A 22,566-nucleotide genomic window follows, 5' to 3' on the forward strand; every position below is an offset into this window, starting at 1 on the left:
ACGCACAACTTCAAAATCCGGCTCGTGCTTGCTAAACTCGCCTTCTTCAAGTTCAGAATCAGAGGACTCAACATCTGAGGAGTCAGGTTGAACGTCAGACTGACCAGAAAGGGAACTGCTCCTTGGCAGCTCTCTTTGCACCATCAAAGCAGAACCGCTAGTCTCGCCAATCGCCGTTTCATTTGTTGAACCAAGTCGTGAATTCTTTACAACTTCTACCTGAAGAGACCCTGATCTTGTGGCTTGGTTTGCCGGGGAGTTTGTTGGAACCCACTGAAAAGAACCACTACCCTCCAAAGATTTTGGAGCTCTAGACTGGTCCTGGTCATTTGGAGCTGAGCGAGCCGGCTGTGAGTTTGAATTGTCGTTCGACTCAGGCTTTTTGTCCTTAGATCTCCCACGCCGCGTCTTTTTCCCCAGACCATCCTGTCTTGGCTTCTTTTGACAGTGAGCAAGAGCGTGATCAGGGGACTTACAGTAAGCGCAGGCTTTGGGGCTCTTCGGACAGCGCTTGGAGATATGACCGATCTCCTTGCAAAGTTCACAAATCGGTGGCATCCAAGGACTTGATACCAACACTCTGCAGATTTCTCCTGAATCAAACTGAACATTTACTGCCTCTGGAAGTGGCTTCCTCGGATCAATGATGGTAAATACTTTGGCAACTTCCAAATTCGTTTTATTTGCAGTCGCAGGGTGGAGGAACTCAGGGTGGCCCACCAGTCCCGCAATCCGTTCCAACCCATCCTCATTAAAGAACTGGAATGGGACCTTTCGTAGCTCGAGCCAAATGGGGGCAGAGGTGAGTTCAGGCTTGACCGGTACCACACCCGGCTCCCATTTATCGACAAACATCGTCTGACCTTCTATTTGCCATAGTTTTTGATTGATAACTCTGTTCCTTGTCGCCGCATTAGGGATGCGGAACAGAAAGGAGAAGCCTTCCATTTTCGATACCACAATGTCTCTGTATTGTTTACTCCATATACCATTGACGATGTTATGCAGAGTACCTTGAGAAGGAGGGTCAGAATAGAATTGTCCAATGACAAACGGCTCCCAAGACTTCCTGTTCTTTTCGATGACAGAGTTTGGGATCCTAATACAGGCTTCACCCGAAGGCAGAGTGTATGCTTCACCTTTCTTCGATAGTCTTTTCCCAATACCCTTTGCGTGGGCGCACCAGTCAGGTTTTGGGGGCTCGCTGCTCTTGGCGGGTTCCCGGGGAGCTGCTTTCACTTCATTTGCTTGCTGAAGCTTTCCAACCTCAACATTCACTTCTTTCGCTGGGTCATTCCTGGCCGTAAGGCTTTCAGAAGTTATTTCCACAGAAACTAACTGCGAGCTCAAAGGGACAATGGCATCAGCAGTAGGTAGAGGTAAAATAGGGGAAGGAGCTGTTTTATCGTCGCCAATAGTTAGCTCAACCGGAGCTAGAACGGAGGAGCTCCTTGGAGAGACAGGGCTCGACTCAGTAGTAGCTAGAACTTTGGATGTGGATGGAGCCGCGTTGCGATCGAAAGTAACAGGCTCATCCTGGCCTGCGCCGGAGGGGCTCTGCGACGGTGCGGAGCTCGACTGAGGCACAATTTCAGAGGATTCATCGGCGGAGGATGGATCAGTCGGAGAAACGACGATCACAGTCTTTCCAGGTGAAACTTCAACAGGGCTTTCGGCCAGATCTGCATCTCCTTCGGATTGTTGAGCAACCGCACCGGCGGGGAGGCCGGATTGGGCATCAGAAACAACCAGGTCGGAGATTTTTGCGAGATCCATCGCGACAGATTTCAGGAGGACCGATTTCGATGGAGAGGGATCCTTGAGAGGGGGCTTCGACGGAGATTTCTTAGGTTTCTTCTTCTTCATCTTCGCCGCCAGATCGGGGGACGACGGTGAGATGAGGCTGAGCTGCCGACGCCTGATAAGACGCCGGTGAGATGCAAGGGAAGGCGACACGGTGGAGGAACGGAGAGATCGCCTTGGGAGTCGCCCAAGAGAGAGAAAAGTTACCGTTTTCATCTTTCCAACTTTCATACCTAGTTTTTTTCCTTGTGATTATGAGGTTGCTTATATTTATTTTTTTACATAAAAATGTCATTATATTGCTCAAACATGAAGTGGTACATGAAGTAGTAACCAATAAGAAGAGATCCCTATGAAATGATTTTTCAGTTATGACTAAAGAAATCGATAGTTGCATTCTGAGTCCGAGAAACGTAGAGAAGATTGAAGGATTAGAATCTTTTTTGTAGTGTTGCTATCTCCTTCAACTCAGTAGAGAAGCTTGGCCATGCATGAAGTTCGCTAGCTAATCACTGCAATTCCATCCTTACAGTTCGTTCCAAAAGTCTGACGGGTTGATTGTTGTTCATGCCCAACATTCTTACATTTGTTGTACCCATAAGTTGGGTGTGTCCATACTCGCCTTTCCAATCCCATCACACCACTGTATTGCGATGTAGACATTCAAAAACCATCTACCAGATATATATTACGCAAGCATAATGCTTGCTAATCAATCATATCTTAGTGCATTTGCCTCTGCAATTATACTTATCCTAAAATTAGATTAGTCAAAAACTATATGCTTCCAAGTTCCCATAACACTGGATTACATTTGCATATCTAGTTAGAGAAGAACAAAATGTTTTCACTTTTCATTTTTTAACGAAAAGTACCTGTGATGTACTTTGTGTGTTGCATAACAGTGTTATCAGAGATTTCGGAAAGTTTATGACAATGTTTATATTCTTTGTCAGGTTTGCTAATTGCATACATAAACATATTGACATTAGATTAACTTTGTTACAAATCTAAAATGAAGAAGATGAAACTTAGAACAACAACGTCGCATCTTTTTCTACCGGTTGGGTTTTTCTTGCCACGGCGGAGGAGGTCGATGCGGCTAAGGCCACGAGGGTGTTTTGCGATTGGGAGGAGGTCGAGGGTTGTGGATTTTTCTGCGGCGAAGTAGCGGAAAACTAGGGCTTGAATCGGACGGAGGAGAAGATGTCGGCGAAGGGGTCGCCATGGTACTTTTAAGTGTAGTGGAAGAAGAAGACACAACAATGTCTTCGGCTTTTGTCTCCACGTTGACTTTTGTATTTTGGGCCTAATAATGAAACAACAAACAAAACACACCATCGTCTTCAAAGCTCAAAAAATGAAACTATTGGATATCGGTGTATCGCCAAAACACACCATCGCCAACGTTCCAGATTTTATAACAGGTTAGAGATTACTTATTGCATGGTTTCTAGTTCGTTACTAGTAGAGAGATAGAGATATGGAGATATAAGCCTCTCTATTGATTATTGCCATTAAACAAAATCTACCTTTCAACATTTCAAAACCATACCAATAGATTTAGATACCTTTCTGAGATTGGAAAATAATACCAACAAAAAAGAAACAGAATTGGAACCATAACAGATTGACTGCATAGGAAACAAAACAAGCAAAAATGTACTCTTTCCAATCTTTACGTCTACAAGGTTAAGAAATTCAAATAAAAAAACAAAATTCAAAGGTAAAAACGGAGAAAGGGTAGATGTGGGTTTCTAGTACTTGATCGGTGCAAGAACATCAAGCTGGGATCCAAGTTTCTCCTCCGCAACCTTCTCGGCCTTGGTCCTAAGCTTGATAAGTTGCTTCTTGCGCTCATACACAGCCTGTGACTTCTCCTTTCTTTTAACCTCAAGCTCCTGCAAAATCATTATACCAAAGGTAAATCCCAGTTTCCTCTCAGATGTTTATGGCCTCATAAATAAAAATGATTGTATGATCCTAAGTTTTGAGTTAAAACATCAGCAGGATTCACACCAGACAATCTTCTTTTACTACATAATCAACTTAGCATTCAAGAGATGTTTCATTAAATGCATTTGACAGAGCACAACTACCACCCCAATTATATCTGATTTTGCTATTACTTAAAAGACCCAAAGAATATCTAGTTTCATCAACTCTACTGCTTTTTGTCAAATGAAGGTTCTTCAAAACTCATTATATTTATTAAATGAAAAACTTTTATCCCTAAAACCATATTATATATAGAGAATGGACAGACCTTAATAGTGTCGTAATGGTTCCAGCCAACCTCAGAAGAGAGACGGCCCAACAAGCAGTACTTGTGACCAGCTTGGAGCCTCAAAACCCTAAGCAAGAACAAGATAAAAAATCAGAATTAAACACAATGTACATTTCATAATTAAAATAGAAAAATTAAAATAGAAAAGATTCAAAGGATTTATACTTGAGAGCATCAGGAATGACCATTCTCTTGACCTTGTCGTAAGGAGGTGGGACTCCTTCAAAAACCTTCAAGCGGGCAAGAGCAGCAGCACCACGCTTGGTCTTGTGTGGAATCATCCTGTCACCATCACAAACAAGATTAGCTAAACAACCATCCATACACCCCTAATGTCCAATTCATATCTTCATTTCCAATATAAATAGAGATTAGATGAGTTTACCCACGAACGGTACGCCAGAAGATCTTAGAGGGAGCCCTGAAGTGAATAGGACCGTGAGAAGGTTTAGTGTTCATGCGTTTCCTGAGGAACCTCATGTACTTCATTTTCTGTCGGACCAATCCACCTGACAGACATATCTCTTCGCACCGGACCACCACAACCTTCTGCCCGTTGAGCAGCTCTTTGGCTATGATCGACGCAAGACGGCCCAACATGTGGTGCCTCGCGTCGACCACGACACGCTTCGCGCATATTCCTGAACCAGACACCATCTCTTCTCGATTCAACTGGTCTCGTCTCTCAGTGTCGCATTTATATGGAGGCGGTTAGGGTTTCTCGGATACGGTTAAGGGTTCTTTATTGGGCGTTTGTTTTTATAATTAAGGCCCAACAAAATCAAGACTCTTTTTTGTTGTCTTATTTTGATGATCCACTTTTGTTTTGTAATGAAGTCAACGATTTAGCTATTGGGATTCAAGTTCAAAAATTTAAACAGAGCTTATGTGTTGACTCTTATAGGGTTCTTGATGGTAACACTTTGAATCAAGATCAAAACGTCTATGTTGAATTAAGGATTGCTGATATCCGTTTTGGATTTACCTTGATGCCTTTTTGAGTACACTTCACCAGACAATGTACCTTAAAGAACTTTTTGAAAATTGATTCCGAAAATACACTTCACCAGATTGAACTTTATGCTGTAATTGTTCACTACGTGGAAGTACTCCGTCAAGTGATTGATGCGATTGGTGGCGATAAGAGAATTAACAAGCATATCGTCAATGTATATCTCCAGTGTGAAGCCAAGTTTGTCGGCAAACATTTTATTGACCAATTTTTGGTAAGTCACTCATGCATTTTTCAGTCCAAAAGACATGACCTTATACAATAGGTTCCGATCGGTGGTGAGTGCAGTCTTTTTCCTATCGTTGGGATGCATCATAATCTGATTGTATCCAGAAAAGACATCCATGAATATGACTAGTTTGTTGTCTTATGTTGACTCGACAAGTCGGTTAATATGCAGGAGGGAGAAGTTGTCTTTTGGACACACCTTGTTAAGATCCGTGAAGTCGATGCAAATCTTTCATTTACCTCTCTTCTTTTTTTACGATGACCGGATTAGCCAACAATTTGGAGTATCTTACTTCTGTTATTGATTATGCTCCTAGATGTCTGTCGATTTTGTCTTTAACTGCCTTTGCTCTCTCTGGTCCTAAGTTTCTTCTTTTGTGCTTGATCGTCTTGAAATTTGGATCAACGTTCAGTTCATGAGTATAATAGAAGGATCGATTCCTTTCATATATACTGGCCGTGGACCAAGCAAAGGGTAAGATGTTGCCTTTGAGGAATGTGATGATCTTCTCCTTAATATCTCTGGCCAACTATGCACCAACTCTAATAACTCGATATGGATTATCTTTATTGGTGTCTATCTCAATGATTTTCTCCTTCTATTGGTACAACTTTTTGATTAGCTGGGCAACTGGCTTAACAAGAAAAGCTACTTTCTGTAACTTTTCATTTAGGCAATTAGGAAGTTTCTAGCATTGTTTTTATCTCCTTTGAGGGTGAATATCATCCCATTTATATTTATGAACTTAATACATTGATATTAGGTTGAGGGAATGGCTCGCATCGAGTGAACCCACGGCGTGCCGAGGATCGTGTTGTAGGAAGCTGGGGCAACGATGACTGAGAACGTGACGATCTTGGTTATTCCCTTGACGAAAACATTCAATCGGATTGTACCGAGCATTTCCTTGGAGAATCCATTGAAGCCATTGAAAGATATCATATCCTGAAGATCGATTCCCATTTTTTCCAAACTTTCATTAAACATAAGGTCGACTGAACTACATGTGTCTTATGAGAATTTTGTGAATGTCTCTTCTCGGTCTTTGGTCTCCTCTTCATATAAATGTCATTTCTCCTCTTCTCCTTTGTTAGTTCAAACCTACGCCAACTTCAATGTAGTTGGGACGACTTATAATCGATCTAGGTTGAGTTCTGTTTATTCGATAAGCTTTGTTTTAGGAATTTAATCCATCTCCAACAATCCAGATCAATCCATTTTTATAATATTTTGTTAGATGAAAAATTATAATATGTTTTTATTGTAAAGCTATTTATCAAATCAAGATTATAATAATATGTTTTAAAGTTTTGAAAGTGTTTTGTAAAGTTACAAACTTACTTTCCAAAGAATTATAAGATTAATCACAAATGTAAAAATACTGAAAAATTCAAAATATTTAAATTTCTTTATGATTATTAATTTTTATAAGGTGATTGATCAACGGAAAGGACACTAAGTAGAATCAAATTTTGTTTATTTTGGCTCTAAATCGTAGATCTCTAATTTCTTAATTTTTGTCTAGCATCTGTTTAGATTTTATGCAATGAATATACATCCACCAATAAAAATGAATTAAGGCTTTAACTAGTTATCATAAATTGGCATTAGTGGAATAAGAAGGAATGGAATATGGAGAAAGATAGAATACATTTCTTTCCATTTGTTCTTGATAAAAGTTGCAATGAAATAATTTTCTTTGAATTTTGGTAATATTTTTGTGGAATTGATGGATTGAACATTTTATTCTCTTTATTACAAGCGGTAAAAACAATTATGGAATTTATGGAATAGAGCATTCTATATTATTTCATTCTAAAAATTGACAATCGAGTTGCAGTCTAACTTAAGAACATACTAGGAATAGTATATACAGTTATGTGATCTGATGATACTTTTGAAAATAATATCTTGTCTAATATATATTTACGTCAAATCATCAAAGAAACTAAAGATATTTATTTCATGCATTTAGAAAAAAATCATAGTTTGGTGTAATGTATATCAGAACAATTTCCTTCCAGAATCAAACATTGTTTTGTTATATTTTCAAAAAGCAATCAAACTGAAAAGAATCTAATATCTGTAAAATAAACACCTAAACACATGATAGTTTTTTGACCCAAAAAAAAACACATGCCCCCAGTTTTGTCTATTTATTCCCTCAAAAAGCTTTATTACGGTTAGTACAACCCATCAAAAGATGGCAGCTTCTTCTTCCGTCGGAATCTCTCTCTCCTTCTTTTTATGGGCTCTGCTAATCTCACCGTCTGTCTCACAACAAACATGCAAGTCACAGACATTCTCCGGCGACAAGACCTACCCTCATTGCCTAGACCTCCCTCAACTCAAAGCCTTCCTCCACTACTCATACGACGAACCAAACACAACCCTCGCCGTCGTCTTCTCCGCCCCGCCGTCGAAGCCTGGAGGATGGATCGCCTGGGCGATAAATCCACAAGCCACCGGCATGGCTGGAGCTCAAACCTTGGTCGCCTACAAGGACCCAAGTAAAGGCGTTGCCGTCGTGAAGACGCTAAACATTAGCTCTTACAGCACGATCATTCCCTCGAAGCTAGCGTTCGACGTTTGGGACATGAAAGCAGAGGAAGTGTCCGGAGACGGAGGAGGGACGCTGAGGATCTTCGCGAGGATTAAAGTTCCGTCTGATTTGGCTGCGAAGGGAAAGGTGAATCAGGTTTGGCAAGTCGGTCCTGGAGTGAGTCCCGAGGGGATGATAGCGAAGCACGACTTCGACACGGCCAATATTAATTCTAAAGGACCTCTTGATTTAAGCGGCAATAACAACGGCGGCGGAGGTGGAGGCGAGGGAGATTCTAGAGTCAAGAAGAGAAATGTGAGTTTTTCTATATTAAATAAATAAATTAAATAAAAACAAGGGAAAGCGAAACTGAAGCTAAATTTTGTGCAGATTCATGGAATATTAAACGCAGTGAGTTGGGGGATTCTGTTTCCGGTCGGAGCAATAGTAGCCAGGTACATGAGGATATTTGAATCTGCAGATCCTGCTTGGTTTTACATCCACGTGTCTTGTCAGTTCTCTGCTTACGTCATTGGCGTTGCTGGTTGGGCCATCGGGCTCAAGCTCGGCCGCGAGTCCGAAGGTATTCGTTTCGCCAGCCACGGTAACATCGGCATCGCCCTCTTCTCCCTCGCCACCATTCAGGTAAATTACAAAAGGCTTTGTTTCTTACCCTTTAAAGTTATTATTGTTCAGAGACATGTTTCGTGAAGCTGAAAAACTAAAGTTGTTAAAACTATCACTTCCTTTTAACTTAACATTAATCTATGTTTACCATTTGCTTTTGACTATGTTTCTTGAGCTTGAGAGTGCTTTCTTTTATTTTCTGTCATCATTTAGATGTTTGCGATGTTGCTAAGGCCAAAGAAAGACCACAAATATAGATTATATTGGAATATCTACCACCATGGAGTCGGCTATTCCATCATCATCCTCGGGATCATTAATGTATTCAAAGGTCTTAGCATCTTGAACCCACAAGACACATACAAGACTGCTTACATTGCAGTGATCGCGAGCCTCGGAGGCATAGCTTTGCTCTTTGAAGCGGTCACTTGGGTCATTGTGCTCAAGAGAAAATCAAACAGCTAAATGAAGCCTCTTAGGACATGAGTAAACAAAGATCTATATTATCTGGAGATGTTGTTACTAATTTATTATGATGACCATTCAAGGTCTTACTGTATTGAAGAAACACATGTATGATTAGTATCTTGTACGATATTTGTTTTTAGAGTGTTTATTATTCTACTTTGAATATATGAACATTTGGAGTTTCCAATTAGTTAGTTGGACTTATTCCATGTGATAAAGACAATCAGGTATGTCCATATGCTTGTGGCCAATTAAATATTTTGTAAGATTAAAAGTCTACCTACTAATTCCCAGACAAATTATGCTGCCAAAACATAATCATACCTAGGTGTCTTTCTCAAAGCAGATCTTTTTATTAAGAAGTACTAGAGGTTGGTCCGCCCTACGGGCGGGTGAATTACACTAAACTATTTCATATTAGAATATATTTTAATTTTATAAAATATTTGAATATTTACTTTATATTAAAATAATAAATACAATCTATTTTTATTTCTTTTTATTCTAAGATCATATCATAACTTTTATTAAATTTTTTTGGTTTTAATTATAAAGATCAATAACATTTTTTTTCTGAGAAAACAAAATTAATAAATTAAAGTTAATGAACATTTAATGATTTATATTTTTCTATTTGATTTATATTTCAATTTGATATATTTGAAGAAAATTTAAAGTAAGAATAATTAGTATATTTTTATACGGGTATCAGATTTTAATATTATTACAATAACTAATTTTTTCACGATAATAAATTACCACATCCACCTCCAAGCTAAATCAACTAAATAAAATGTAATGTGTTAAAATTATAAAAAAACATTTTAAAATAATTTACAATTGATTTCAAAAAATATCACAAAATAATAATTAGCTTATATTATGTAACAATTTTATATTTGATTTTCAATTCATAATGATATTTTCTTTAATTTTTAGTGATTTTCTAACTATGTTTTGTAAATTATTTTAGCGATTGTTGAATTTTTTTATAAAAACTTATTTATTGGAAATTTCACGCATGTTGCTTGAAAATATTTTTATAGATAATGTTATAAATTAGTAAAGTATTACATTTCTAGTAGAGTTTTACTTGAGTTTCATACACTACCCTATCATATCAAATTAATACAGTAGTGTCTGTACGAACGATTATTTGAGCTCTTAATGTTAATAATGGCTATGAATGTTTCAATGGCTGTTTATTTGTTTACATTTTTAACACCATTTTGTTTACATTTAGTGGATAATAACTGTGAGTTAGTATAAGTGGGTACTTATTTTACACATTGTAGGAAGACATTAAGTTGTTTGTGAACTTTGGCTTGGGCTTACCATTTGGCTTGTACTGCTAAGGAATATGTATTTGTAACTTAAAGACTTGTTGATCTTACTGTTAATGAAAACTTGCAATATTGTTATTTGAGCTTATTTTTTGTGAAGGGTGACTTTAGAAACTTGGTTTATTTTAGTTGTGTTATTGGAGCGTGGGTTATATGGTTTTTGTCAGAATAAAGCAGAGAAGTTTTTGGAAGAAGATCATATAATATATTTGAGCTAGCTTATCGATGATTAAGCCTTGCTTGCTCTACTTTCTCAGAATGTGTTAGCTTATGGAGTTTGTCTATTGATATCTAATAGTATGGGGGTGTTGACAATTACTATGATGAGTGTTGATATAAGAAAATGGAGAGACAATTGTTCGTAACTGCACCATAACTGTTTGTTACTTGACGATTTTAAGGAAATTTTTCGGATAAATATTTAGTAGAATTTCATGCATATATTCTATGTTTTTAAGGATATGAGTCCATTCATTAAGCTGTCTAATATTTTAATCCTTCTTATCCTTAATAAAAAATGCATCACCACGTACTTGTGGCTCTGTTTCGTTATCGTAAATAAACTAAAATATGCAAGTTCTCTATAACATTTCAAAGCGTCTCAGACATAGCTATTCCTAACAATGTGTTTGACTGTTTCGGTGTCTTCCCAATGAGTAGTTTTGCTCGTCGTTGTTATGAAACTGGACTCCTATCCAAGCTGTTTCCTGCAATGTATGTTAAAAAGCCAGGCTGATATATTAAGTTATATTGTTAGAAAGTGAAATCTTACTTGTAGCTTCCGTATTATCAAGTATTTTTATTCTCACAGGCTTTGTGAGTCGTGAGAGAGCCACAAACAACTGACCATGCCTACAAACTGGTCTTGGGAGATTGAGGGCAACCTGTGCATAACATACTCTTATTGGTGGTATTGCCTCTTTTGGAATATGAACGGATGCATATTGTCATTTGCGAATAACTGAATCCTTAGGAATAAGACTTTCTCGCCCACATGAATCCCTGTCAAAATCTTTGCCGACATTTGAGGGAGATCATTAGCTCAAACTTCAACGCACTACAACCGCAACACCGAGCTTGCAAAATTTAGGAAATATGAGAGATTTTTAAAGTAGCGAAGGCAGCAAGAGAACACCGTTGTAAGGTACCTATAACAGCAGTACAAACCTGAGATCAAAAGGTAATGCATCAAACCAAGCTTTTGGGAGGACTCCAATTTCAATGTAATTTGTAATGTTTTATTTTTCTGGAAAAGTACCTGAGGAGAAGGATATATGGTGGATCCAAGTTTCGACTTATTTCCTTAATCTACAGACAAAGGTTCTAACAACAGATATCCCAAACCAGAACCAGTTACTCCACCACCAGCATTAAAGACCAATAACCCCTTGCAAGCATGTATAGTTGTCGGCAAGATCTCTGACACTGTTAAGACAAAGGTCCACAATCTCCTTTCCAACTGCAACTATATAACTTCTAATCACCATTTGAATAATCAGTAAGAAGAAGAGAAAAATAAAATTTTCTCTCACCATTGGCGAAGTTGTTCCCAGAGATAAGTTACTCATGATTGAAAAGCTGCTAGTAAGTCCCGGTAGATTTCATAGATGACAATGGTCTCGAGATCAACAAAGACAGCTCCCAGAATATGGTTTCCGGCTCCATTTTTGCAGACAAAACTGTCGAAAGCGTCAACCGTCGTATCATTGCTAAAGAACCAAAACGAAGCTATGATCAGGTTCTTGGCTCAACAAAAAAAAAACTTTGAATCCATAGAAATTGGAAAAATTCTGTACGAAAGTGAATTAAACCAATGAGTTTCATTTTGTACTTTTTCATTTTTCTTGAGGGCTTAGTCCCAAAAAGGTAAAATATGCAAGGGAAAGTGTACTCTCACTCACCGGGTGTTGTTTGTGAAATGGGAGCTAGATGTTTCCACCTCAGCGTTCTTTCCAAAAATCGAACCAAGCCTTCGATATACTTTCAAGGTCTTCCATGTTTCGGCTAGAAGTTCCTATAAATCTGAAAAATGCCAAAAATAAGGTTTTGGCTTAGAAAGAGACAGAGATTGAAAGAAAACGAATAGTTTGGTTCAACAAATCACAAATCACAAATGACCAAATTACAAATCAGTAGTTTGGTATTGATAATCTCACAAACGAAATCTCTTTGCAGTAGTCGAAAGAACATGCATTTTGAATCCGCCTCCTCTCCTTATATCCAGACCAATAAGCATGTATCCTCTCGCTGTGCTCTGGGATCCCAAAAATGGATGATCCTAAATAGAAGCTTTGCCTCTACCAAGCCGAGAAGAACATAACTGAAGAACATAGCGTAGTGAATGTGGAGGATGATATTGCTGATTTGTTGGTCATGGAAGTGAAGGATTTTTTTGTAGACTGTAACAGAGTGATATATATATAGGGTGAAGGCATGGAAATTCTATCGGCGAGTAGGTTTTGATTGCAGAAGCCATTAACATAGATTTGATGAAGCTTAATTATTCAGGCAGAAAGTTACACCAGAAATCCGGAGCGGCAGGAAATTTGGGGTTTCGCGAGTAGAAGAAGATGGAAAGACGTGGCTGTACAGATTTTCGGGAAATGTTTTGGGCTAGTTAAAGGCCTTTTGCAAATTGTTAATAATCTAGAGAGCGAGAGTTTTGTAAACGTGAGATGAAGAAATTGGAGAGTACACGTGGAGAAAAGAACCAATCCCATTGGCTGATTTAAAGTGAGGACGTGGACACTCTCACCACTCATCTTATTCTCCTTTTAGTATAGTATAGATTTGTCCTCTCATTATTCATTAGACTCGTTTCTCAAAGGTTCCAGTCCACTTTATTTAAGGCATCATTGTCAATTTTTTGTTGAAATGTCATTTGACAACTTTTTCAACATTGTTTGTTTCTTTGATTTGTTAAAATTTTATTTGACAACTGTATAGACGTTTTTCTTCTTCTTTAGTTATTAAAAATGACCGTATTTGTATATTCCACAAAATTTACTATTTCATCCTATTTTCAGGCATTGAGTGTGAGCAAGCATAAAAAAGTGTGGCTAAAATATTACTTTATCGGTTCTATAAAGATAGATTTTTTAATATTTTCATACATATTGAGAAAACACATTAAACTATCATCATAAATATATCATTTTCTGTAATTTTCAATTTTCAATAACTTTTAACCAATAGTAATTCATTAAAATCAGTTAATTTTCTTGAAGTTTACAATTTTTTCATAGAAAACACAAAAATACATTTTCTAATTAAACTTTTTTTTCTAAAAAGTCTATCACTAAAGAACGGAAAGAGTTTCATAGAAAGAGGACCCACAAACGCATGATAATTACCATAACAACATCTATCTCTTTCATGGTGCAATACCATCTCCAATCCATAATATTATTATATTGTCAAAATAACACTATTTTAGTTTAGTTTCAGCACTAAAAAAATGTTCATTCTCCAACCAAAACACTAAACTTTATTCTAAAAGTTATTTTATAATACTATATGTATTTAACTTTTTATTTATTATTTATTTAATTGTATATTTTATTAATAAAGTAAGTGAATAGTGTTTTAGTATAGTGAATAGTGATTTAGTGTGGTGAGTAGTGTCGCACCAAATTTGGTGTAAAATTATAGTGTGGCACTAAAATGGTGTGATTTTTTTTGCAGTTGGATTGAAGATGTTTTAGTGTAAAAATTACAATAAAATAGTGTTTTGCAGTTTGGTTGGAGATGGCCTAAGAAAATTTTAGTTTCGCATGATCATCCCATATATACTATTCTTTGCGAAGTAATATTTCGCACTCAAACTTTCAAGTTAAAAGTTTAGAGTGGTTAATGTCGTTTATATCTTTAATAAATAAAATGTATAAATTAGCTAAAATTTTAAAACGAATTTAAAATTTTAAAAGTGATTAAAATTAACAATAATAAAAATTATCCAAAATCTATAATAGATATTTTTACTAAAAAGATAATTCTTATATATATTTTTTGATCTGAAAAATATCTTTTAATAAAAAAGTTAAAAATTAAAAACAGAAAAATACACAAATAAATATTAATCAAGTAAAATTCTTAATTTTATATAATGTACAAAAAAACTTTTAAAATATTTATAATATGTAAAAGTTTTCAAATAAAAAACACAAACAATAGGTTATCATTATATTCTTTTAATTAATAATGTAAATATTAATAAAGTAATTATAATATGTTTATATCCGCATGCCCACCTTCTAAATTATCTTTTATATGTTTCCTAAAAGCTTCTTAACTATGCGTAGAAGCAGGCAGTGACACTTTTTTCTTGTTCATGCAAGCTAAGAATTCAAAGAAAATTATATATAAATACATTACATATCAGACAAGAAGACACAGAACATAACAAAAATGAGTTAAAAAAACACATCGTTGGTTTTATACATTCTTTTGATCTTTCATCTTCAGCAATTTTCCTTCTATTAGTTTAAGACCTTTTTATGTTGATATGTACCATGAGAGTCTTCATCTCAGAACCACAAAACCAGGTGTTGTTGGTTCTGAAGAAAAAAACTCAAGAATTAGCTGTCGTTATAAAAAAAGGAGGCAGTGGCCAAGTAAACTGTTCTAATCCAAATAAGTTTTGTTCATCTCAAAAAATAAAATTATGGTAACACACATATAAGTTTCAGAAAAACTGAGTTAATGCACATTTGTATTTTTCTCAACTCAAAGAAGACTGTCATACATTATATATTTGAACAAATTCCTTTTCTAAAATATGATATTTTTGTTATAAAAAATTATAGATTTTAATTACGAAAGGAAGGGTAAGCTACAAAAAGATAGGAGGTTGGCATGTCGAGTTTGATTCCCATGTGTCTTACTCATTGCATGACCTTAACCGAAAATAATCCTAAGATTGAAGATTTGATTTTATTACTCTGAAACTTGGTTGCATTTTATTCTAAGACCTTTCTTTTTCTTTCTTTTCTTTTTCTGAGACCTGTCCTTTTTAACTTGTAATAATTAAAGGATGTCAAAAAAAAAAAACGTTTCATAATTAGTGAAACTTTGTTCCGCAAATTTAGGCCCATAGTTAAGGGGTCCCTAACATCCCTTGATTACAAAATTGTGATAATCTATTATGAAGAATTTAGTTCTTAATTTGTATGGTTATTCATTGTGTATTTACAGAATCAGTTTAAGTAGAGTTTAAGATAACTTATGTTTTGTTGCTTCAAACAATGTTTTTAAATTCGACCCGTACATTGAACCGAACTATTTACCGAATCACCTAATTATCGGATCAACCGGGTGAACCGCATGTTAATAAACTAATTAATTTTGTTATATAATAATATATTAGCTATTGAAAAATATAAGAGAAATTTTATGCTTTAAAAATATATAGAAAATACTTGAATTTAGTAAGACAATAGTAAAAAATGAAAACCTAACTTTTTATTTAGAATACAAAATAGATTTTAATAATATAATTAAAAATCTAAAAAATCAACTAAATCTTGATTTTTGTGGGTCTTCAAAAGATTGACACAAATTTTAATATTAAATTAACTAAAATTAAAAATCTGCAAAAATCAAGATTTTGAAGAAAATAAATGTAAAATTATTTTCAAGCAACGAAACTAGAAAAAAATAGATTTTGGTTTTTGTTTATAAATGAACAGTTATTTGAAAAACTAGTTTTCCTATAATTTAATAAATCTATTTCTTCAAAATCTTGATTGGATGAAAAATGGGTTTAAGAAAAATCCACTGCAACATAAGCTAAAACTTAATTTGTAATATAAATAAGCTAAAACTTTATGATATGACATGAAATATGACTGTCCCTAGCCTCTCTGCCTATTAACCATCAAGAGGAGAAATGTGGATTTTACGGGTTTGGAGGCCATATAAGTGAACAAGATGAAAAAGTTGTACTATAAACTAGGTGCGCACCACCAGTCTACATAGTAGATGCATGCTAGGTAAAGTATCCTTATCTGAAACCTTACCAGCGTATCAAAGTGGACGGTCTCAATTTGGAGATTACCTCAAACAACAGTGACCCTATCTGGCAAGCCATGTTTTTGTCAGTGATAAAGATATATGTTTTTCTGTTCATTCATCTACCAACTTGTTGAAAAACTTATTTCATACATAGTTTAAATAGAATTTCTTTAACATTTCATACATACATAATTTAAATTTCAACTACTCACCAGCACCACCATTTTCTGGGAGTCTCATCGGAAACACAGTTACATAAGGAACATCCATGTAACAAAGCCAGTATTGAGAGTTAGAATCTTCAACACAAAACTTCACGTATCCATGCAATTTATTTATACAGTAAATAATGGTGCATGCATCACCATAGAATAGTATGGGTTTTACAACTCAATGTCAGTCTTTTTCGGTCTCAGATGAGGCAGCCTTTCCAGAATACTTGTTGCGCCAGACCTTCTTATTCTTCTCGATAGTGTTATGGTTTTGAGAAAATTCAGTAAGCCCTTGTCTGAGTGCTCCAAGTGTAACCCCATCACCCACCAAGATGCTTGTCACTCCCATTTTAGAAACCTGTTTAAACACAAAAAGAATTAATCATATCAAGCAAACGCGATGTAAAAGCTCAAGAAAGCACGGACAAAAAAAAGTAGTTTTATTTTTATTAACTGATTTAATGTTTCTGTCCTCATCATCGAAGAAGAGCATGTCAGTAAAAGGCACCCCTGTCCTTGTGTGTATCTTTTGAAAATGCTCCGTCTTGTGACTCCAGCTCGAAAATATTTCTTTGGCGACGAACAAGGACTTGATATTCAATTTGTCAATGAAAGTGTTGGCAATATCTGAAGTGGGAGATCTGGAAGCAATCGCCATTTGAATTCCTTTCTCTTTCAGACCACTCATTATACCCTTTGCTTGTGGGTACAAAGACGGCATTTCGCGTTTAGAACGACATTCACTGTGTGTAAGGGAAACAAAACAAAACAAAACAAACTTTGTGATCCTAATAAGACAAAACCCTACCCAAAATTTAACAATTCGAGACTAAAATATTCATTTTCAGATTCAGACAAAAACTCAATCCCCAAATTACTCTGTCGTCGGTTGATATGTTTTGAATTTGATGAATCAAATTGAAGAATTAGAGAGGAAGGTTACCAGTAGAAAGGCCAGAGAGTATAATCGAGGTCGAAAACGACAAGTCTGGGAAGGATCTGAAACATTCCAATGATCTGCATCGCTTCATCTCTAACCTTGTCGTCCGCCATCTTTCGGGAATAACGGAGACAGACTGCGCCTTCTTTAAAACCCAAAGGTCACAAAGGAACCCCTCCATTTTTGCCAAGTTTTACAATAAAGACCCTCATGTATTAGTAAAATTATGTATAGTAAGCAAAACTTTTGAGAATTGTTTTTTCAACCCTTGACAACTACCAAGTAACGTTAGTTAGTATTGGATCGTTTTAGTTGCTTCTGGGGAATTCAGATTTGAAATCTGGTTTGATATTGGATGTGTAGATATTAGATAAGGTGGAATTATATATAATATATGCTTGACAGAGGGAAAATGACCTATGTCAACTTGAACTTATTGGATCGTTTTAGTTATTTTTGCAGGTTTAGATTTGAAATATGCTCTGATTGGATGTACAGATAAGTAGAATTATATATATCATATGGTTGAAAGAGAGAAAATGTTCTATTTAATCGTACATTTTCTTTTCTAAACTTTGTAGTAATGTGAACTAAATAAAAATTCAAAAATATTACATGAACTTTACGAATCATGTCTTTTTATTCCCGAAATTTATAGTATTGCATATTCCATATTGAACTAAACAAAAATTCAAAAATATTACATGAACTCTCAAAATTATGCTTTATATATATAAATATTGACTGTAAAAGATGAGTCATCCGTTAATTTATCAAAACGACGTCATTTTGCATAAATTCTCTATAACAAAATTTTTAAAAATTATACATGAATGTTGTCAAAAGAAATACTACATGAATTCTCAAAATCGTGTATATATATATTGGCATCAAAAGTGTTAATCATCCGTTAATTTATCCAAACAACGTTATTTTGGACAAGTTCTGCAAAATTAATTTTTTTTTTGGTAATTTCGAACTCTCACACTGGTGGATAAGTATATAGTAAATATTTAAATTAATAATAATTGAATTAAATTTATAAAATGATAATAAAATTAAAAAGATAAATAAAATTTATTTGAAAAAACTAAAAAAAAGAAAAATTGTTAATATTTATCTGATTAAACTAAAACTTATATATAAACTAATGTTTACACAATTAATACAGGAAATTTAATTTGGTTTTTGACAAAAGAAAAATTTAATTTGGTCTACCAGTTAATATACTTTTAATTATCCACTAGTAACAAATTTTATTTTGAAAAATAATTCTAATTTAAAATCTTATTGCTGTGCGCATGTGTACGATTTACGAAACACCTAGCTAGTACTCTTTACAAGATGTGCAATTTGATTTATAATTCATGACTTAATACCTATATGACCTGAAAAAACCTCTCCATATTTTCTGAGAATTTCAAGTCAAAACTGTGAAGGTGTCAAAAGAGAAACTTATCGATCCAATTCAGAAAAATACCAAAAACTATTAAATGATCAAAATGAGAAGAACAAGAGCTTTAGAATCAACAAGTAGTAGACTACGTACGGAATGATCTAGAATCGAACGGTGGTGGGACCAAAGCAGCTAAGGCCCATAACTCTCTCCATGGAAGCCTCAGATTTAGCCTTCGAGTTGTCGCTGACGAAATCATCCGATGAAGAAGATGATGGGGCGGAAGGTGTACGAGACGTTACAGCGATGGCACGGAGACGAGGCTTTACATCTTTGTTGAAAACACGGACAGGATAATTCCAGCGTGCTTCCAGTGCGGCAATTACCCCTGCCACCATCCACGAGGTTTGTCTTGCAGTTGTAGCAGCGCCCATCGTTAAGTTGCTGCGGAAAACAAGTGGGCTGCTTTAGGTTTTGGAGACGGAACTTTCTCCGCTTCTCCAAGTAAATGAGAATATATTTTTTTTTGACATTTAATAAAGTATCCTTTTTCATTTTACAGATTTGGGTTCTGTCCGAAATTCTTAATTAGCGTTTACAAACGTAACCATTTTTTCTGAAAAGGGTTAGTTGGTATTGTTTATGGAAAATTAATTGAAATTAGAGAATGGCAAATTTTCATATTGAAAAAGATATAAAATGAAAATAACATTTTTAGTTCAGTGAATCAAATTTGAGAGTTGAATTACCTGAGGTTGTCAAATTAATCCCTATAGATATTTCTTTGTAAATAATTATTGAACGAAGTTGTAGACCCATCCGGATGTCTTTGACGAGCATGGTCTGGAATGGCAATCTAGTGCATTTTCTATGTGGTCCACAAGTCCAGTTCACCCTAGACTTAACTAGAAATATTCACATTGAGATTCAAAGGTTAAACATTAGTTTTAGACTTAATGAAATGATGGACCCGTTTTGTGGTATGGAACGAATCTATGGACCCATCCGATGTTTTTTGAGGAGCATGGTCTGGGACGGAAATTTTAGTGTATTTGCTTGCTGTCCCCAAGTCCAGTTTACTCTGGACTAAACTAGAGCTCATCTTCACAATTAGATTCAAAAGTTAAACATTAATTTTGGACTTAATGATATTTGAAATTGTCTCACGAATTCCTTTCACCAATTAGTGGTTTGTCGTACTACTGTAATATGGTGCACCGGTTTATTGGATAGGGATAATCTGTAAAATATTATTTGATAAATAATTTTCCAGATACCAGGATTTTAAAAAATAAAATAAAAAAATAATGCATTTTATAAGAAAATAGAGGTAGCGAAGTCAACAACGAACAGCCCCTCGGGCGCAATGCGTGCCATCCTGTTTTGATAATAGCAGGCAATTTCCATATGTACTACTCCGTTCTCCTTTGTTTGTTCCAATAATTTATCAATCCAAGTGATAAATATGTATTTTTTTCCATTTTTATGAAAGAATCATTACATACTGCAGTTGATAGTAAATTTATTTTAATTGGCAGTTCTTATCGCAAGTGATACTAGTTAATACCAAAACTGTATACTCAGCATTTTGTGTGTTTTCGTGCTTAACTTTTTTATAATTACTATAATATTGTTTACTAATTCCTTCTTAGTGTCTAATTTGTTAGGTAATCTAAAAGTTTTAGTTACTACGTCAACTTTAAGTTAGTCCGTTTACTTCCCTTTCACTAAAAACTTGTACATATTCGTTATTATATACTTAGAACAGCCTCATTGGTAAGTTTCTTATTTTAAGATTCTTAAGAGATTTTTATTATTCAAAAATTGATTTTTATTAACATATTTTTCAATAACCATTATAAAAATATTTTCAATATATATAAAAAAAATACAATACAAATCTCAATTTCAAACACCAACTTAAATTATAGTTTTTATATTTCACATTGAAATTTAAAAATATAATATATGTGATTATTTATATGATTGTACGTATAAAATATTATTATTTATAAGATTACTTATTTGATGGTACACATAAAATACGATTAATTATATGATAACACATATTTTTGTGACCTATGATGACACATATAGGATATATAATAGTGATTAGGATTGGGCGTTCGGGTTTGTTTTTGGGGGTTTGTTTGGGATTTCGTGTTCGGTTCAGATCTTTGAGAATTCGGTTCGGATTTAGTCATTTAGATAACAAATTTAAATTATTTTAAGAAAATTAAAATTTATTATATGCTTTGATTTTTTTAAAAAGTCTATAAACAATACAATATATTACATATAAATTTGAATAACATATGTCAGAGTACCTAACTTAACATATAAATTAGTTTGGTTTAAATATTTGGATAGAGAATTAATAATTATTTAAGTATTTTTAGAGTTGTGAGTATATTTTAACTATTTTAAATATTTACGTTTGATTATTTGTATATATTTTCAAGTATTTAAACGAACTTAAAAGTATCATATACACTTCTGAATATTTTTATATATATTAAATCTAAAAATAGTTAATATATATAAGTATGTAAATCTATTTTGGATACCTAAAATACTTCGGTTCGGATTGGATTAGGTTTCAGTTCTTCAAATACCAAAATTTTGAATAATTCAGATAATTAATCAATTTCAGTTCGGATTTGATACCACTTATTCGGATTGGAATCAGTTCGGTTCTTCAAATTCGAGTTTTTTGTCTAACCATAAACAGTGACATAAAAAGCAAATAGCATCATATTTTTTTTTTAAAATACATCTGCGCGGGTGCACGGGTCAAAATCTAGTTCGTTATCTATACTATTAAAGCAGGATCCTATTGTCCTTTTTACCTTAGCATGCCCTTTTCTTTACTAACATTACATGTTTCATTAAGGGCAATCAAGTAATATTAATAACACATTTATATTGGGCCACTTTTTTGGATCCAGCCCACATCAGATCTCTCTTGGGCCATTTGGGGCGATTAAAAAATCAGATCAAATTCTCACATTTTTTTTTCTTTTGGACCATTGAGTCGAAGTTCAAATAATTTTTTTCAACTATTCTTAATTATTATTATTTTTTCTTAATATAATTTAAGCATTCATAAAAAAATTGAATTTTTTCATTGAAAACCAATAATCTTTATTAAAAGTATATAATTTTTTTATTAAAATATTAACCACATAATAAAATTAATTTATCAGAGTTATACCAACTTAATTCATTAAAGAAATAAAGTTTAATTTTTTTAAACATAAATAGTCATTTAAAATGAAATACGATAAATAAATATAAAAATTTATGTCTTTTATAAAATAAAACACAAATATATAAAAATATGACATTTACTAAATATTTATCAATTAAAAAAATAAAAATAAACCTGCGTTTTAAAAGTGCGGGTCAAAATCTAGTTATATACTTAGAACAACGTCATTGGTAAGTTTCTTGTTTTAAGATTCTTAAGAGATTTTATTATTATTATAATTTGATACAAATAACTGGTTAAATTTTAATTTTCTTAAATAAAATTAATTTAATCATAGTTTACCAAGTGAAAAAGAAATTCTAAAGAGGTCCTAAAAAATATAGTCATAGTTTACCAAGTGGGAAAGAAATTCTAAAGAGGTCCTAAAAAAATATAAGAGCATGATTATTGGGTTTTTAGGATGAGGTTCTTATCGGAATATAAG

At 34.2% G+C, this 22,566-nt stretch overlaps 3 protein-coding genes and 1 long non-coding RNA gene across 5 annotated transcripts; 1 reads left to right on the forward strand and 3 right to left on the reverse strand.

Annotated features, from left to right (window-relative positions):
• Nucleotides 1-3,410: 3,410 nt before the first annotated feature.
• On the reverse strand, nt 3,411-4,818 carry LOC106363744 (60S ribosomal protein L13a-2). The gene is made up of 4 exons (XM_048739681.1): nt 4,476-4,818; nt 4,256-4,372; nt 4,070-4,157; nt 3,411-3,704 (listed from the first exon to the last, which is right to left on the reverse strand). Exons 1-4 carry the CDS (start codon nt 4,745-4,747, stop codon nt 3,561-3,563), a joined length of 621 nt encoding a protein of 206 aa, XP_048595638.1. The 5' UTR covers nt 4,748-4,818; the 3' UTR covers nt 3,411-3,560.
• Nucleotides 4,819-7,388: 2,570 nt separating this feature from the next.
• On the forward strand, nt 7,389-9,158 carry LOC106368845 (cytochrome b561 and DOMON domain-containing protein At3g25290-like). Its single transcript, XM_013808908.3, has 3 exons — nt 7,389-8,188; nt 8,264-8,518; nt 8,714-9,158. Exons 1-3 carry the CDS (start codon nt 7,535-7,537, stop codon nt 8,963-8,965), a joined length of 1,161 nt encoding a protein of 386 aa, XP_013664362.2. The 5' UTR covers nt 7,389-7,534; the 3' UTR covers nt 8,966-9,158.
• Nucleotides 9,159-10,785: 1,627 nt separating this feature from the next.
• Nucleotides 10,786-13,387, reverse strand: LOC106365262. 2 transcript variants are annotated; one of them, XR_007316195.1, is made up of 6 exons: nt 12,468-13,387; nt 12,213-12,333; nt 11,844-12,020; nt 11,570-11,770; nt 11,084-11,478; nt 10,786-11,018 (listed from the first exon to the last, which is right to left on the reverse strand). It is a non-coding gene; the product is annotated as an uncharacterized LOC106365262 (long non-coding RNA). The 2 variants fall into 2 exon arrangements; XR_002654146.2 differs by having other exon boundaries at nt 10,786-11,478; nt 12,468-13,382.
• Nucleotides 13,388-16,450: 3,063 nt separating this feature from the next.
• On the reverse strand, nt 16,451-18,129 carry LOC125577800 (magnesium-dependent phosphatase 1-like). Its single transcript, XM_048739682.1, has 3 exons — nt 17,479-18,129; nt 16,990-17,278; nt 16,451-16,893 (listed from the first exon to the last, which is right to left on the reverse strand). Exons 1-3 carry the CDS (start codon nt 17,586-17,588, stop codon nt 16,720-16,722), a joined length of 573 nt encoding a protein of 190 aa, XP_048595639.1. The 5' UTR covers nt 17,589-18,129; the 3' UTR covers nt 16,451-16,719.
• Nucleotides 18,130-22,566: the final 4,437 nt, after the last annotated feature.

This window comes from Brassica napus, chromosome A9 (assembly GCF_020379485.1).
Source record: "Brassica napus cultivar Da-Ae chromosome A9, Da-Ae, whole genome shotgun sequence".
In the NCBI taxonomy this organism is placed as follows: domain Eukaryota; kingdom Viridiplantae; phylum Streptophyta; class Magnoliopsida; order Brassicales; family Brassicaceae; genus Brassica; species Brassica napus.

Bases quoted from the DNA above. Each gene is read 5' to 3' on its own strand.
- LOC106368845 (XM_013808908.3), top strand. From the start codon at position 7,535: ATGGCAGCTTCTTCTTCCGTCGGAATCTCTCTCTCCTTCTTTTTATGG. The intron at 8,189-8,263 runs GTGAGTTTTTCT...AATTTTGTGCAG, and splicing joins CTAGAGTCAAGAAGAGAAAT to ATTCATGGAATATTAAACGC. The intron at 8,519-8,713 runs GTAAATTACAAA...GTCATCATTTAG, and splicing joins TCTCCCTCGCCACCATTCAG to ATGTTTGCGATGTTGCTAAG.
- LOC125577800 (XM_048739682.1), bottom strand. From the start codon at position 17,588: ATGGCGGACGACAAGGTTAGAGATGAAGCGATGCAGATCATTGGAATG. The intron at 17,279-17,478 runs GTAACCTTCCTC...CCTTACACACAG, and splicing joins ACTCTCTGGCCTTTCTACTG to TGAATGTCGTTCTAAACGCG. The intron at 16,894-16,989 runs GTTAATAAAAAT...GTGTTTAAACAG, and splicing joins AGGACAGAAACATTAAATCA to GTTTCTAAAATGGGAGTGAC.
- LOC106363744 (XM_048739681.1), bottom strand. From the start codon at position 4,747: ATGGTGTCTGGTTCAGGAATATGCGCGAAGCGTGTCGTGGTCGACGCG. The intron at 4,373-4,475 runs GTAAACTCATCT...TGATGGTGACAG, and splicing joins TTCTGGCGTACCGTTCGTGG to GATGATTCCACACAAGACCA. The intron at 3,705-4,069 runs GTCTGTCCATTC...ATGATTTTGCAG, and splicing joins ACCATTACGACACTATTAAG to GAGCTTGAGGTTAAAAGAAA.